Source organism: Podarcis pityusensis (genome assembly GCF_964106645.2).
Source record: "Podarcis pityusensis genome assembly, chromosome: 8".
In the NCBI taxonomy this organism is placed as follows: domain Eukaryota; kingdom Metazoa; phylum Chordata; class Lepidosauria; order Squamata; family Lacertidae; genus Podarcis; species Podarcis pityusensis.
In genome coordinates, this window is record NC_138033.1 from 84,426,342 (window position 1) to 84,444,669 (window position 18,328).

General features: G+C 40.8%; 1 protein-coding gene and 1 long non-coding RNA gene across 12 annotated transcripts in view; one reads left to right on the forward strand and one right to left on the reverse strand.

Moving 5' to 3' along the window:
* Positions 1-10,316, forward strand: part of LOC308483604 — a 90,342-nt gene extending 80,026 nt beyond the window's left edge. The window contains exon 2 of the long non-coding RNA XR_013989725.1: positions 9,449-10,316. This is a non-coding gene — a long non-coding RNA (uncharacterized lncRNA). The remainder of the gene's footprint in view (positions 1-9,448) is intronic.
* The window catches only part of SLC23A2 (solute carrier family 23 member 2), an 83,315-nt gene that overhangs the window by 32,770 nt on the left and 32,217 nt on the right, over positions 1-18,328 (reverse strand). For 6 of the 11 annotated variants that reach the window (XM_081017397.1, XM_081017391.1, XM_081017394.1 and 3 more), the window contains 3 exons: positions 11,906-12,170; positions 9,279-9,377; positions 1,905-2,021 (listed from right to left, as the gene is read on the reverse strand). In XM_081017397.1, the coding sequence (XP_080873523.1) occupies positions 1,905-2,021; positions 9,279-9,377; positions 11,906-12,010 (321 nt within the window). In that variant the 5' untranslated portion in view covers positions 12,011-12,170. Of the gene's footprint in view, positions 1-1,904; positions 2,022-9,278; positions 9,378-11,905; positions 12,171-16,287; positions 16,398-18,328 lie in introns of those variants that run through there. The other 5 variants (XM_081017392.1, XM_081017401.1, XM_081017398.1 and 2 more) reach the window with 4 other exon arrangements.

Sequence of the window (18,328 nt, forward strand, 5' to 3'; positions counted from 1 at the left end):
CGTCCCACTTTTCCTTAGGATGTCCCTATTTTCATTGGAGAAATGTTGGAGGGCATGGAGTTATCCAACCCCCTAGCCGTCTGAAGGCAATCCTGTATAGGGAAGTTCTTTAAATGTTGAATGATTTATTATGTTTTTGTACATGTTGGAAGCTGCCCAGAGCGCTGGGGTAACCCAATAAGATGTCTGGGGTATAAATAGTAAAATTATCATTATGGAATGGGACGTCCCTATATTCATCAGAGTAATGTTGGAGGGTATGAAGTCATTCTTTAAAAAATTAAGGATATAGAAGCATACAATTGAATGGGTCAGACAGAATCTTGGAGGTCATCCAGTTCAGTTCCCTGCCAAGTGCAGGATCTGGAACATAATTTGAAGATTTATATGTGAGATTGTAATGGGGATAATCAATGAATTGTTATCTCCATCCTTCATTTCTGCCTGATTGCGAGATTCTGGGAAACTTGGCTCTCAGGATAGCGGTGCTGTATAAGTTATAAATTGACAAACTCCCAAAGTCTTACTACATAATAAATGGCAAATGTTCCTATATATTCAAAGGGCATGGTCCTTCACTGCAAAAATGAAGCACTCAAAAGCACAGTTTAATAAAAAATTTACAAACATACTGGAAAGCATATTTTCTTTAGAAATGCCTTGATACCAAGAGCAGAACTCCTGGGCATGGGGGAAATTGAGTTTGTGGGCCAGCAGGCTTATCAGTTAGAAAGGACCTAGTGATCCTACTGATCAGTACAGGATCTACAATTCAGAAGTCAGTGACAGACAGCCATCCAGACTTTGCCTAAATGCCTCTAGTGCAGGAGAGTCCACCAGCTGCCAAAGCAGTCTGCATTACTGCCAAACAGTTCCTAAGGTTTAGTCGGAATCTGCTTGGAAGTCCTGCCCTGGAGCAACAGATAACACAGCTGTTCCACCTTACATGACAGTCCTTCAGATACTGTCATGTCCACAACTTAATCTTTCTTCTTCAGGCTACTACACCTACCCTGGTCTTTCAACCTTTCCTCATAGGACCAGAAACAGAACTGCAGGCAAAGGATCCTTGGGTCTTTTCTCTTGAACTACACACACAGGGATCCCTTCAGCAGGACCAGATCGATGACAGTATAGTCCCTGCAGCACACAAATGAAATGGCACTTCTTTCCCAGGCTACAGGAGCAATGGGAAGTTCTGCTGCACAAGACCCAATGACTTGAATGGAAACTTTGCAAAAGCATTACTATGACCTTCCAAAGCTTCCATTTGTTTCAATAGGGCTTGTTCTGTTCTTTAGTCAGGTCTGTATCTCTCCTACTTGATGCTCTTAAATACATCTTAAGACCTGCTGCCTGAGGTAGCCACCTCATTTTGACCCCTAGTGGAGCCACCTCTGCTTCTAAAATACCTCATTTTGGCTACAAGGCTGTGCAGACTACAGTACCAAAATTCCCAGGAACACCCGTTGGTAGAACAGCAGTACAAGATTATGGGTTGTATTTAGAATTCCCAAATTAATGCTCCAAGTGCACCTAGCAATGGGGCAAACCAATGTGGACCTTTGGGGTAAAGAACTGCCTATATAAGCAGTAGGACAAACATTTCCAGAGGCTCCAGAAATATTTTTGCCCTCTCCAGTGTACCAATATGCTACTGTTGCATTGAAGTACTGTGAAAGCAGAGCTGGCTTCTCACCTTCTGAGCTTCAGCAATTAAAATTCAGAGAACTAGGACCAAAGAGAAAACTGACTGTAAGCCAACATCAGTTCTTGAAATCTTTCATTCCTGTGTTGCTTGCCTGCATTAGTTAAAGCTTTTTTCCCTGCTGAATAATACTTAAAATATTAAATATAGCACAGTAGGAATAACGAGAGCACCATATTTTTCTCACAATATGTACCTGTAATCCCAAGAATATGCAGAGGTACCAGGGAGGAACATCTTCAATTGTGTATATCATGTCCGTTCTTTGGGCGTCCAAGCTTCCGCTGCTATCTAGTGTCTCCGCCAGTGAACTCTGTTAAAAACAGATCAAGCAGTGGAAACAAATAATTAGTAATTAAGTATTATGGAAGAATGCACCAGTTCAATATGCAACATGGTTACGAGAGCACATTTGACAAGATCTGTGCCCTGTTTCAAAGCAGCATCAATACACACACTTAAAAAGCAAGATCTTTTAGCTTTCAAGTAATCTGTTGCACTTAGTATGCAAGAGATATGTACACACACACACTCACCCTTTCATATAAGCAACCTCTTCCCTTTGCCTACAAGCAGGGCATTATACCCTTCTTGTAATATAACCATGGCACATTACGCCAAAAAGATTATGATGGCCAATTGGATTACACAAACAAATAGAGCATGAGGAACACCAAATCACATATCATCAGGAAAGGGGCGTTTAAGAATAAATATAGTAATAATGGCAAACCTTGCATAAGAGACCAAGATTTCACAATTCATGGTACAAATACTACTTACTACAATGGATGTATTCCTTTCAGTACACATAGCTGAATTTTCAGTGAGTTAGACTCAAATCAGGGTTGCATTAGAATTTAGACAAGACACAACAGGATGAAAAGTTTGACCACACTTACTAGAGCAAGAGATAAAACAATGGTTCCCTTTATAGGCCCAATGTGAAAAAAATCCAGCATAAAAATAAAGTTTCTAGACTCCACAACATTTGAAAGCATCATGGTAAAAACTGCTCAAGGATCAAACATTAAGACACTGAGAAGAAGCCAAATATGCTGGTCTTTCTGTAATTGTAAGTATCAAGGCCATACATTGTCCAATATTTTTCAAGCATTCACTGAGGTCTTTCATATTTCATAGCAATAATTTGTAAAGCCAAGAGCGCTGAGTTGGCTCCCTTGTAATTCTGGCAACTACAATGTTTCTATGAATAGTAAGCAAAAATGTGAAAAATCAGCAACACTGATGATATCGTCAGGTTTACTCATGACACGTTTCTGATTCACCCCCTCATTGCTAGCTGCTCTTCTTATTCCAATGCAGGGTAAATAATTACAGTAGACAGCCACAACCTGTGCTGTAGAATCTTGGTCTTTTGCTGGTGGATCACTAATGTGAGCCACATGGGCAATGGCCCACAACCACAGAGAGCAGACAGAGGAGGACAGAGGAAGGAACAGATTTAGGCATTTATTTATTCGATTTATATCCTGCCCTTCCCCCAATTCAGCAAATAGACAAATACAGTGAAGCTAAACTATATACAGTGAAACTAAACACACAACTAAAACATAGGCATCAGATTAGGAATAAAGGCATGGGTAGGCAAACTAAGGCCCGGGGGCCGGATCCAGCCCAATCGCCTCCTCAATCCGGCCCACAGACAGTCCGGGAATCAGCGTGTTTTTACATGAGTAGAATGTGTCCTTTTATTTAAAATGAATCTCTGGGTTATTTATGAGGCCTGCCTGGTGTTTTTTCATCAGTAGAATGTATGCTTTTATTTAAAATGCATCTCTGGGTTATTTGTGGGGCATAGGAATTTGTTCCTTCCCCCCCCCCTTTTCAAAATATAGTCCGGCCCCCACAAGGTCTGAGGGACAGTGGACCGGCCGCCTGCTGAGAAAGTTTGCTGACCCCTGCATAAAAGGGTCTAAAAGGTCTGAAGTGGTTGTTCAGCTTACATCAGTGGTTCCCAAAGAGGGTAGTAGCATCCCTTGGGGGCCAGTGGGATCACTCAGGGGCTACTAAGAGGCAGAAGGGTGCCAGAAGTGCAAACGACTATCAGACTGGCCACACTGGATCAAGTGCATCAGTTTTGTTGAATTAATTACAGTAAATACAGTAAACAGTTTAAATTGGATTCTGAATAAATGAACAACTGGTTGTTACTGTTTTGAATTTCACTGTGTTTTTCTCTTCCTTATTGGGTTGTGCAAACCGCCCTTCTAAATAATGCTTTTTATAGGGTATCAGGCACTGGAGATGAATTTATGGAACCAAGGGGGCGGTGGCCCAAAAAATGTTTGGGAACCACTGGCCTAGCTCTATCCACAGAAGTCATTTTAAATATTTGTTAAGAGATACTTTTTATTGGCCACACCCGGGAGGATGTTTTCAATTTACCAATCTCAGTGGAAAGAAGGGCTTGTATAACTACCATGCTGACTTGAATCCATATTTGGCTGATTATTTATATTTGGTTGTTGAACAGGAGACCCAAAACCAATCCTTTTTTTCTAAAAAAAATGTTTAGGGGTACTCTCATTTTCCTACTCATATTGAAAAACTGCCCCTCAATAAGGCCAAACTTGGGTTCACAAAATGCTTAGGGGTATGCGAACCCCTGCGTCCCACCAGAAAAAAGCACTGCCCAAAACCAAACCCATTTACTCGTCAATGTTCTGTTTAGTATGAGAGAGAATAATTGAAACTACAGCAGATGAATTTTTATTTCCACTCCAGTGCCAATTTAATAACAAAACACATACTTCTGTAAAAGGCAATGGAGAGTTCCTTTGTTTTGTTTTGACGGGAACTTTAAGTTCTCCCTGTGGTTGTGATTTCAACCATGACAACTCAACCCTGAGCACAGCATGGCTGACATCAGTTGAACTGAATGAGATGCCAATGAAGGAAAACGGCTTGTTATGCAGGATAGTTACACCTAGTTGTACTAATGCCAGATTTCTCAAAGCTGCATGTGGCAGGGAGCAGGCAATCTTGTCAGATCTGTGGAACACTCCTCACAGAGCTCCTGCCTACAGGGAGGTTCTCCCATTCTCCCTCTCCTGGGACACAGTCACTGACAGCGAGACTGGTAGTAAGAGAAGAGGGTGCAGAAGGCCTATGTTCTTAACGTCTTTCAACTACCATGCCTTCTCACAGGACTCCTTTTGTGTGTAGAGAAGAAGAGAGGTGTGGTTGAAGGCAAACATCCATGAGTGGGACGTCATAGACCTGATGGAAGCTGTTCCAACTTGCCAAAGATCAAACAAACAAAGCAGAATTTGGGGTTGTGTGATGACAGAAGAGCCCATTCCAAAAGGGATGTACATTTATTGTATTTGGAAACGGCTCTACAGTTAAGCTTATGAGAATACAGAATGTATTTCAAGGCTACACCCTTCTAAGGGAGCAGTAGGAAGAAGACAGAAAGAAGCTTGGCTCATCCCAACACATGGCTCAAAAATGCCAACAACATTTCCCCAAAAATAACTGATCAAGAACTAGACTCTCATAACTCATGCAGTGTAGCCTAAGGGGTAAAAGCAACCTAAATAAACACTTTCAAGAGAAGCTCTAGCTCAGTCTCCAGCAAACATGTCTTCAGTGCTGAATAATCAGGAAAACTAAAGGAAGAGGGGATCAAGACCATACACACCCCATAACTTAAAGCTTCCTCAGGAAGGATTTGAGAAGCAAAAATTCCAGGAGGCCTAGAGCACTATTTACCAATTCAGTGTAAAGGAGCACAGAACCTTTGCAGTCTGTCTTACAGCCCACCCAGGATGCACATTTCGGTTGAAACATGGCAGGAGGAAGAACTCAAGCCCCCTCCCCAAAAGAAAATCATTTCGGGAGTTCTGATTCTCATTCTGAGGACAATATCTTAGGTCCTAAGAAAAGGTAAGAAAATTAGCAAAAGTACATTTCCTACCACCCCCTCCAAGCTTCCCCCAGTGCTTCCCTAGAAGGTCTAGCCCTCCCCATGAACAACATGGGATGAAGGAAGGCTACTGGGGGAGGGGAAGAAATCAAACAAAATCAGACGTGGATCCTAAGGTAACACAGGGAAGGTTTTCTATCCCCATCTCTCTCTTGCAGTCCCCACACCTCATCCATATAATTCAGGCTGGTCCTCCAACATGCTCCCCACCTGCCCAAGGCTTTTCAGGGAGGAGGGCAAGATGTCAAACTTCCCTTCTGTGAACTTGCTTAAGATTTTAGGATCCTAACCTATGGCTGTATCAGGAGCTCTGCTGAAGATGGGAGCACAAAAGTGGCTTGGTTTGAACATAATTGTCCAAACTCTACCCAGTGGCTTAACTTTATTATGTTTGGTCTAAAGCCAGGGTTTGTTGTTGGCTCAGGAACCTTGGTGTGCTTTCGTATAAGGTTTTGTGTTACATGCAAACCCATCGCCCTTCCTTCACCATGGTTTCTTTGCACACCTCAGATGGTAACCAAGATACAAAGAGAAGATGAAAAAACAAAACAAACTTTTGAAAAGCAAGCCATGGTTGTTTGATCATCTGTGGGACAACTCATAGGTGCTTTGTGCTTTGTTAAACAAACTCTGTGCGTAACAGGCTAATGACATGCGTTTTCTAAACCATTTTCAAGAACATTTTCCACTTGTCTAAAACCAATGGAGATCCAAGTTAGCATGCTTGACGAAACCTTTTTTTTTTTACATAAACAAAGTTTAAACATTAAAGTCAATGAAACTTAGAGTGATGTGTTAATTTTATCTGTTGTAGAAATATCTGAATTAGAAGCAAAGAGCATTAATTTAGCAAGCAGTTAGTACAGAAGCAAAATAGTGTTAGTTATGCTACATAAAAACATTATGAAGACGGGTTTCTACAGCTTTTCTGTGACCCCCACATTTGCTGAGACCCGCCCCCCCCACTCCTAGTAGCCAAAAGTAACTGAACTAAATTGTTGGAAACTGTTTTACTAGAAAACATGTAAATATTTTAAGGCATGACAGTTTAATAGTATGCACTTCCTTTATATTTAGATATTAAGCGATTTTTAAAAACAAAGTATCAAATTCTAATGAGGTGTGCGTGTAAATATCAGTTCCGTAGAGACACTTGAAGAAAAAAAGAGTTACAGCTTTGATTTTTCAGTCTGACCAGCACTGTACCCATTGCTGTTTCCCAATCTTACTTGTAATACATAAGCCTGCTAATTAATTTTATGAAAACAATGCCTTTCTAAAACTGGATATTTCCTGCATGAAAAATGCAGGAGTTTCCTACTCTTCCTCACATCACAGGGAACAAGCAGGCTTGTGTAGGAAGAGCTGATGAGTGATAGGATGTGGGAGACCTTTGTTCAAAATAAGAATGATAACATAGATCTATCACAAAGGCAGCAGACCCAGCATTAAGGTAGCAGCTGCAGTATCAGCAGATGTGCTGCTTCTGTCCTACGAGTCAGACTGAAGACCAAGCAAATATATTACTTAACCGATATCAGATAGTCAAAATATGTGTCTTGGAATCCGGAGTCCAGTAACCCAGTTGTATAACTTTATCCTATTAGTTACACATGCTGCAGTTGCCTAATCCCCTTATGATTGCCACCACCCACAATCCTGGAAGTCTAGGTGGTCCAACTTTGGCACCGTTCCCCTTGCATCTCCCTGGCTGCCAACATTAATCTCTGAAACAAAGGTGGCATTAAAAACAGAAACGCTCAGTCATTTTGCCTTCTTGAATAAGCTCAGTGTTTATAGCTGGACCCTGGAAAAAGGAGGTTTGTGCAACAAGACAACTGCAGCTATAGTAAAACTGATTATCAAAACATCTACTTCAGCCCACACAAATGAGGGAAATTATGTACAATCCTAAAATCCACTGGTAAATTATGAAGGCCCAAAACATGAAAGTTTTCAAGTACAGTCTTTCCAAAAGATGCTTTCACTCTAAGAATTATCAATGTTCCCTTAATCAAAGAAACCTGTCTTTAACACTTCATCTAAATTATGGAAGGATAGAAAATAAGGGAAATTAAATTAGTTAAAAGGTAATCAGTGATAATAACCAGCCCCTGCCAACCTAGCAGTTCGAAAGCACCCCCGGGTGCAAGTAGATAAATAGGGACCGCTTACTAGCGGGAAGGTAAACGGCGTTCCGTGTGCTGCGCTGGCTCGCCAGATGCAGCTTGTCACGCTGGCCACGTGACCCGGAAGTGTCTGCAGACAGCGCTGGCTCCCGGCCTCTAGAGTGAGATGAGCGCACAACCCTAGAGTCTGTCAAGACTGGCCCGTACGGGCAGGGGTACCTTTACCTTTACCTTAATCAGTGATAATGTCCCTCCCCCATTTTTTCCATCCTGTATCTTTTCTCTAACTCAAACTGCAAATTTCAAAGCATTTATAAACTCTTTAAAAAGCAAAGGGGGTGGGAACGTGATGCTGAAACTCCCCCATCTAATACTATACTATATAAAATAAAGAAAGCTGATTCTCAGCTTATTTTTTCTTTTAAATGTAGTTCCAAAAGATTCTTTATGAATCCAGCAGGCCTTGAAGGAAACCAGATAATCTTACCTCTCATTTTAAATATTGCAACAAGGAATTGCACAGAGGGAAGTGTGTGATAGCAAAAAATCAATTTATTAAGGTTCGGGGGGGGGGGAGTTCTGTGAAATGAAACTTGCTTCCTTGTTTTTTATATTTCCCTGTCTTGCTGAAATATTTTCCAGTCTGCAAAAACCTGAATACGGCAAAGTAAATTTCTTTGGTAGACTACACAAGCTGCTTAATTAATTTTGTAAGCAGAATTTATGGGTTTTACTGTTATCTAAAGACATTGCCTTGAAGTCTTAACAAAAGACATGGATAATGTCAGGGAACCACAAGGACAAAGAACAAGCAAAATTAGTAGAAATGTCAAGATGAGGAGAACAAGAGAAGAGTGAAGAGCTTCCACAGGATTGTCAAGGTCTCTTCATAACTGCTTGTCAGGATACTGATTACTGAATCCAGGGTGTGTCCCTTGAGAAACTATACCTTCCACTGATAGATATTGTTAGTGAGATGGGAAAAGCACTGTCTGTAAATGTTTGGAAGACTGTGCCATACAACCAACCATCACATGGTAATAATAAGAATTATGCAATAAACAGGATTTCATGAATCAGATTTATTGTTCATCATGATTGACCTAGAATATGCAACAATGCTGCTCCACACTTTATCTTTCATTCTGAGTTAGTGGTAGCGGTGAACTTTTTCCCAGCTATGCTGCCTGCCACAAGCCAGAGAAGATACAAGAAGGTTATGAACAAACAGATAAATTTCTGTAACCTTAAAACACCATTACAGCCTCCACCTTGATTCTCCAGGCAATTTCCCATCATCTCCACACACTACCAGCACTCAAGCTCTCCTCCTGGCAGTCACTGAGTTACCTTCCCATGGCTTCCCTCCAAAAATACTCCAAGTGATCACCTGGAGATCACCTCAGCGTGTGTGAAGCATCCCGAGCTGAGCAAATGAGTTACTTTGGCTGCACCAGAGCCAATCTTAGAATCTACTCCAGAAAGATACCTTTTCAGCAATTCCATTTTCAGTTGTATAGATTGCCATAAGCTCTGTATCTTCTGTATCTTGATCGCCACTTGATGTAGCTCCACCATTCATTACAACCTATGAAAAAGAAAAAGGAATTAATATATAAAAATAGTTGCTACAGATTTTCAAATAAATGTATCCTCTAGGGCAGTGTTTTTCAACCACTGTTCCGCGGCACACTAGTGTGCCGCGAGATGTTGCCTGGTGTGCCGTGGGAAAAATTGAAAAATTCGAAAGATTTTTTTTAAAAAAAAACATTCACATTTTCGCCCACTAGGCGGGCGCCAGACTGCGTCCTGGGTATGGGGGGGTGGGGTTTTTGACCCCACCCTCGGCCAGCAGGGGCGCCGATTGGCGCTCCTCAGGGGGACACCCTCCACTTTTCTGATGTCCGGGCTGTGATTGGTCCAGACTCCAGCCTGGACCTATCACAGTAGGACATCATCTTCCGACTTCCTTCCCGCCCGAGCACAGTGTGCGCAGCAGCGGAGAAAAGAAGACGTCGCGACTCGAGTCACCAGGAGGACCGGAGAAGTTGTCATTTTATTTCTCTTCAGTCTCCACTGAATGCCTTGACTGGGTTAGGGACCCTTATAGCTCAGCATCAGTTGGTGGAAAGGACATGACTTTACAGGAGCAGGAGGAACTAACTGAACTGAGACAAAATCGTGGTTTCAAGCTAAGATTTGCTGATCTACCTTTGGACAGTTTTTGGTTGGATACTGCCAAGGAGTTCCCCCTTCTGGCAAACAACGCTATTTTGACATTGCTCCCATTTTCCACTACGTATCTGTGTGAGATGAGCTTTTCAAGCATGATTGCTATAAAAACTAAATACAGAGAGAGACTGAGAGCTGTTGACGAAGAGCTACGTGTGTGTCTTTCTTCGATTCCAGCCAGAATATCAGCTTTGTGTTCAGCCAAACAGGCCCAGGTTGCACACTGAATAAAGTATTTTATAATTTTTCATATTTCTGTTTACTTACTATTTCACAATAAAGTAATTATAAAATACTTTCTTTGTGTTTATTTGATTCCTATTCAAGAGAATTACTATATATATAGTCAATATAGGCACAGAGTTACATTTTTTAACATTTTCTAATGGTGGTGTGCCTCGTGATTTTTTTCATGAAACAAGTGTGCCTTTGCCCAAAAAAGGTTGAAAAACACTGCTCTAGGGCAAGCGCAGGAATTATTATTCTCAACGAAGAGCGCAACATTTTCAACGTACTGAATTCATCGAGAGCCAACTCTCATCAGCTTGAGTCAGCTGATGTACAAGCAAAAAAAGTGCAGGTAAAAGCACTGAAACCACTTGCTGCTGCAGCATGCAGCTCTCTTCATGCCATGAAGTCACATGAGCCTCCTAGGAAGGGAGGCTGGCCGGAAGAGGCAGAGAGAGCTGGCTGCTGGTGCTGCAGCAAGTGTGCCCAGCACTTTGACTTGTGCAATGTTTATTTTTCTTCGAAGGCCTTTGGCCATTTCATAAAGGAAAAGAAGATAAGCACTGTCCTATCCCCACCGGCCCAAAACCAGACAAAATATTATCTGAACTTCATTTTCACCTCACTGATTTTTAGGGCATGTTTGGGTTTACTCCCCTCCCTTAACCGCGGGTGGGGGAGCTATTGAAAGACTTGGCACAGTACTAGACAGAACAAGAATACTGCAGAATAAGCACAGGACCCGTCAACAGTATTTTATCAGTTAAAAGAGATATACACATTATGCCACAACAGGAAACAAAATGTACACATTAGAAAGACATCAGACCCTGTGACTTAATACAAACAGCATTGGTATGGAGACAGTGACTGTAACAGCAGACTAGAAACCCTCTGGTCCAGTCTTACACAGGGCAGAACAGAGGTGGAACAACCCCTCAATACACTATTCAAATACTGGAAATGACAATTAGACTAACAAATAACCATGGTCAGCAAGTTCATGTTTCCATGTTGCAACGAACCAATGTCAAGCTATCATCAAATGATGAATTGCGTTACTTGAAAATGGTTTGGTAACCTGTGGCTAAATTGTCATAATCATCATCAGCATTTGCATGCAATAGTTCAAAGCCTATCTAGTCAACTGTACTCAAAGAGGTAAGAGTCTGATTGCTTGAGCAATCTAGTCAGTGTACACAACATTTGTACCTGCATTCTGAACAAAGTCATTCATACAGAGCCCTAAAATTAATTTCTAAACCATGGAACTATTTTTTCTTAGTCGCCTCTCCATACTAAAAATACATTCAGAGCTCTTTCTTTCTGAAGATTTAGATTAGCAAGATGACATTTACAACAAAGATGACTTTTACAACCAACTTCTACTCCAGAAATAAAGATCAGTAAAGCTTTCTGTGAAAGGCATATCACAAGTCACCACTGCTATTTTCAAAGTTGTGCTATTGTAAAATGCATTTTCCACACAATGGGAGTTTTTAACTGGACCTCATGGGGCACACTTTGGAGAATCAGTGCCTAGAAATACCTGGCTGAGAACGATGATTGAAGCAGAAGCAGATATCATGGCCAAGCTTGTGATTACATTGTGCCACCACAGGGAAGCAAGGCAACTTTTTGGAGTATGCAACTTACTGGTAGTGTGAAGAAAGCAGGATGCTTGGATTCATCCTCATATTTGCCCTCTGTTGGACTTCCAGTTTCAACTGACTTAGACGTGGTGTTCTTGCCAATTCCCATTGTTTCCCACAATGCTCTAAAATTCACGTAGTCACTAAGTTATTAGTATGGGGATAGGGTTTTCAATTAAAAACTAGGGCACCTCAGGGAGTCAGAAGAGCATCACAGGAGTTCACAACGGAGCATGAGGTCCTGTAAGTAACATGTGCTTCTATGACACCTAGAAATAAAGAAATGAAACACCAGTAAAAAATTTGCAATACAGTTCCACAAGACATTTGCTGCAGTGTATAAACCTCACTGAGAATCCAGGTTTTATGACAAGTTAATTACATTGAGAATTTCAACCAATGTCCAAGGATGCCCTAAAGAAGACAGTCAGCCGCAGTCTTTCCCCCCTTCACAACATAGCAGAAAAATCCCTCAAGCCTATTTGATTCTGGTGACAGGAATCTTGAAATAGATATTGAGCCCTTTTCAAGGCTGATGATGCCAACCTGCCCCAGTTCTTCCTTAAAACTCAAAATGAGGTTTTACCACTTACTCTTCATCCCCTGCCTACTGAAACTATCCCTGAGTTTCAAACTGCATATATTTGTTCCCTTCTAGCCATACTCCCACCTTCCACTGCACCCTTCATCAACCTGGTACCCTCCTGGTACCAACTCACATGAGCCCCAGCCAGCACAGTCATAGGATGTCAGGGCTGATGGCAGCTGTAATCCAAAACAGCTGGAGGGTACCAGACTGGGGAACGCTGCTCTATTGCCTCCCCACTGAGGAATTTCAGATGATAAACTGCAAAGGTCCCTGTCCCACCGTGTGACACCATAGTCTGAAGCACCAAACCTACTGAGTGATGGTGCTGTTTACATAAATAAACAAAGGCAAAACAACAACAAAAAACCTTGCCTACGCACTTGGTTGTAGGTAAACCTTTCAAAAAAGCACACACAAACATCCACATTATGACAACTTAAAGCTGGTCACAATTTAAAAAATGGATCTAATCAAAAGTACAGATGTGAACGCAGATCAAATTTCAGTCTGAAACTGGGGTTAATAAAATTAAAGCAGTGTAAAGACTGCCTCTGATAAATGAACAAGGATGATTTAATTCACACACAAAATAACTACGCAAACTCAAATTTAAACAATCAAAATGTCCAAAGATGTTCTAAAAACAAACCAGTGCTCCATCCATCGGCAGTTATTATTCTTGGGTATGTACTTTAAGTTCACATACTCATTTTTAGGCTACTCCAAAACCCTTTTCTATAAAGGGACACGACTTGCAAAATGTCCAGAGATGTTTGCCTCTGTTGACAACTCACTTTACACAGTCTCTTACATCTTGTTTTTTGCATGAGTGATTTAACCAACTCCCTTTACTATCCGACTTCTGTGCAATAATGCTTCCACTTTAGACCCACTGAAGTTAAAACACTTAATATGTGTTTTAATATGAGGCTAACATTCATCTAAAATACTGAGAGCATGGGCTGTGTGTTAAAAGTCATAAAGCAATACAGGAGATACAGAACATACAAGTGGCTTTTTGGAAATTGAGATGCTACCATTCTATGAGCCAATGATAAGGCAGGTGGCACATGGAACAGATTTGGGGAAATCATCTTCCTGTAGCATAAGGCTGTCTGGAAGTATATATTGCTGTGAAAGTAAAGGGAGCAAGAGAGAAATGAAAGACTGGGAAGACCAGGCTTTCAGTATGTTAGTTGCATGGGGAGCAAATGAATTGTTAAGAGAGTCCACTTTTAAAGGACCTGGGGACAATAACAGTGGCTCTCTCCTTTAGCTCACTTCTATATAAGTTGAGACACAAAGGGCACTTCAGTTCCTTCCTCTCCAGAGAAGCAAAACAGAGGCAGACTGGTGGCGGCTGCATGCACATTGGGTGGGCAAGTTAAAGAGCATTTTGCCTTTGCATGAACAGTTGAGGGACAGAGGAAGTGGAAAAACCCGGGGATAGATCAGGGGTCCTCAAAGTGGGCGGTACCGCCCCCTGGGGGGCAGTGAGATTACACAGTGGGGTGCTATGAGGCAAGGGGGTGCTAGAGGTGTAAATGACTATCAGACCTTGAAAAGCTGGTATCACTGGATCAATCAATTTTGCTGAATTAAAGTAAATAGTTTTAATTGGATTTTGAATTAAATGTGCAACTAATCATTGCCGTTTTGAATTTTATTGTGTTATTTTCTTCCTTAGTGGTTAACATAAACTGTTATGTTCAATCAATCAATCAACCTTTATGGGCATACAGAGAAGGCTGGAATATATGAATCGAAACATAAAATTGTCATCTGTTCACAGGAGGAAATGCTTTAAGTTTAAGATAAAACTATACAGGCCTAGTAAGGTTAAAAAGTACCACTCAGGTCTTATGACGACGTAGTTTCATGGCATGGGTAGGCAAACTAAGGGACAGGGGCCAGATCCGGCCCAATCGCCTTCTGAATCCGGCCTGCAGATGGTCTGGGAATCAGCATGTTTTTACATGAGTAGAATGTGTCCTTTTATTTAAAATGCATCTCTGGGTTATTTGTGGGGCCTGCTTGGTGTTTTTACATGAATAGAATGTGTGCTTTTATTTAAAATGCATCTCTGAGTTATTTGTGGGGCATAGGAATTCGTTCAAATTTTTTTTTTTCAAAATATAGTCCGCCCTGCCCCCCTCCCACAAGGTCTGAGGGACAGTGGACTGGCCCCCTGCTGAAAAAGTTTGCTGACTCCTGTTTCATGGCGTTGCTCAGATATTCTGCTACTTCCTCCATATGATCATGCCGGCAGCTATTCAATAAAAAGGAAACCCTGTAGGAGTCAGAACAATTTAACCTCTCCTTCAGCAGTGGGCTCAAACATTTGTGGCGGATTACTGCATAAAAGGGACAGTAGAACAAGACATGTGCAATGGTCTTGACCCATCCTACACTGCAAGGACAATACGTCTTTGAATATGGTATTTAGCATTATGCCGTCTGTTATACTAAATAATGTTTTTATAGGGTAGGGGGCACTGGGATGAGTTTATGGAAACGGGGGGGGGGGGGACGGTGGTGGAGGCCCTAAAATGCTTGGGAACTTTTTTTTAATAAATGATATTTATTAAAGTTTCAAAGAAAAAAAAATTACATAAATTAAAAAAATAAAAAAGGACAGAAATAAGAATAAAAGAAAAATACAAAATACAGAAAAAAAACTCTTAAAAAAACCAAAACACATCAATCTTTCCACCTTACATTCATTTCCTTGCTTCCCTGACCTCCTCGCACCTCCCTTTTTTGTATTCCAATTCAGTTAGTTAATTCAGCAATTTCTTTCCCTCTTTGTTTTTATCTTAATCCTTTAACTTAATATATTATAACTTTGGATTCTCACCTGTTAATAATCCATTTTTACATACACCTTTATAACATTGCTGCTTAAACCACTTAACTTCATTCTGACATCATTCTAACATTCATTAATTTTACAATATTTCTGTAAATAGTCTTTAAATTTCTTCCAATCTTCTTCCAAAAAAATAATAAAATGCTTGGGAACCACTAGGCTACAAGCACTGTTTGGGGCCACATGAGATGATTGGATTGAGCTCCTGGGATACCAATTATTCCTTCCTCAGTCTAAATTCCTCCTCAAACAAAAAGGGTATAATCAACCATATTATCGTGTGTTACAACAACTTCGCTCTCAGGTTTCTGCCGTTCCTTTAAGTCCCATGACTCATTTCCCTCCAAAGAATGGCAGGTAGCCAACAAGCACGTTCTGCTCCAGCTCTGAAATTCTATCAGTGGACACCTGCAGTTTAAAAGCAGCTAACAAAAGTGGTGCTCGACTCCAAGAAAAGGCACATGATAAATCATGAAGCCGGAAACAGCAATAATACAAAATGCTTTCATAAAAAAGGCACAATAAAGAGGAATTATTGTAAAAGGCAATCAAGAGTATTACACTGATCTTCCTTCGTGTTAGCTTAAAAAATTAGCCTGTAGCATTTTTAGCCACATTCCTGAGGCAAAAGGCAATGAATGGCCTTTGAGAAATCACCATGAGAAACAAATCCCTCTATAATCTCACAAAAAATTCCTAACAAAATAAGGACTGTTTCCTTTCTTCTCTCAAAAGCTTGCCTAGAAAGAATGATTACAGGCACATTTTAAAACTAGAAATAGGCAAGGAGGGCAAGGGAGAGGGTGGTGGAAAAATGATCCTAGAAGGCACAGAATGGCCTGCAAACCAAGTCAATGCAGCCCACCAGAAACTCAGTAAACCCACCCCACCCTGTCTCAGTAGCCTACCAAGGCTGTCTGTCAAATACCTGTCAGACACATTCTGCTGCAGAAAGACCTGGATTCAGGCTGGTGGGCTGTGAAGGCCTGCAGGAAGGAAACATCATGCTTGCTAGAATCTAATTCAACCCATGCATTCAAGATAGCTGCCTCCAGCTTCTGCTTTCCATTTTCACAACAGCGGAAGGCCCAGCTAGTTATGTAAACTAGAAATGCTTCATAATTATATTTCTGCTTTCTGACCTGACCTGAAGGGTGGAAAAAACATGCTTCCACAGCACTCTGCAACAAATTATTGGAGACAAGAAACTTTTCTTTTAAGGTGGGGAAATAAGGTGGAAATAAGTGAAAATCAGATTGGCTAAGAGACTGGCATCAATATCAAAAAGATTGGCCAGCGGGCCAGGAACATTTTGAAAAAAAATTCACAGACTGTCCTGATTAGCAAAACAATAATGCTTTTAAGCATTTTGAACAAGTGAAGCAGATAATTACTGTATTTGGGCAGAGTTTTGATTAGCCAGAATAGTTAGCCAGCAGACCAATGCTTGGCAGAGCCTCAGTTTTGCACAAAAGACAATTCCCAATTCATTACAGGACAGCAGCTTCTGAGTCTCTATTTGGCACCTGTCAGACCAGTGATACCAAATAAGCCTTCGTTCTCTTCCAGTGGAAAAAAAGGGCTGCAGAAAGATGGATGCAAGAAATTTGGATGTACCATTGATAAGATACAAAGATTGCTGGCCTTTCCACAGTAGTCGTATCAACTGGGAAATTCCACTTGGACAGGCTGAAGTCATAATCCTTATCCGTGAAGCTGAGATAAACAAAGCATTTCTAGCAACACAACTTACCAATGAAACTGGATTCACAAATTTCCCTCATAACAAGGGAGCACAAATATTCAAAGTCAATAGAAGAAGAATGGAACTAACACAGGGGTGGATGTGGAGGTCAGGATAGGGGGGAAAGGCTGTGAATCCCTCTAATTAATTTATAAAGCTTGTCCGTGGCTTATCCGTAAAAAAAAGAAGTTACGTACATACAAGAAACGATAGATAGCACATCTAATAGCACTTTGCTGTGCTGAGAGTGATTTCCCAGCTGGCACTTAGCAAAGAAGAAGTGTTACAGGCCTCCACTTCCTCCTCACCACACTCTCTCTTTTTTTCTTTTTTTTATAAGATATTTATTAAGATTTTCAAGATGTTACAAAAAAATAAAAATAGAAAAAAAAGAAAAAAGAAAAATACAAAATAAAAATAATTAAAGACAACTCAATCTTTCCATTGCTTATTTTTCATTAGCTTGTTTCCCGGACCTCCTCACGCCTCCCTTTTTTGTATTCCAATTCAATTTGTTAGTTCAGCAAATCCCTCCCCTCTTTGTTAATCCTAATCTTTGATCTTAAAATATTATAACATTAGATCTTTGCCTACTAATAATCCATTTTTCATATTCCCTTATAGTATTGCAGCTAAAAACCACTTAGTTTCTATCCAACATCATTCCAACATTCATTAATTTTACAATATTTCTGTAAATAGTCTTTAAATTTCTTCCAGTCTTCTTCCACCAACTCTTCTCCCTGGTCTCGGATTCTGCCAGTCATTTCCGCCAGTTCCATATAGTCAATCACCTTCATCTGCCATTCTTCCAGAGTGGGTAGATCTTGTGTCTTCCAATACTTTGCAATGAGTATTCCTGCTGCTGTTGTGGTATACATAAAAAAAGTTCTATCCTTCTTTGGCACCAGTTGGCCGACTATGCCCAGGAGAAAGGCCTCTGGTTTCTTCAGGAAGGTATATTTAAATACCCTTTTCATTTCATTATAAATCATCTCCCAGAAAGCCTTAATCCTTGGGCACGTCCACCAAAGGTGAAAGAATGTACCTTCGGTTTCTTTACATTTCCAACATTTATTATCGGGCAAATGATAGATTTTTGCAAGCTTGACTGGGGTCATGTACCACCTGTATATCATTTTCATAATATTCTCTCTTAAGGCATTACATGCCGTAAACTTCATACCTGTGGTCCATAACTGTTCCCAATCAGCCATCATTATGT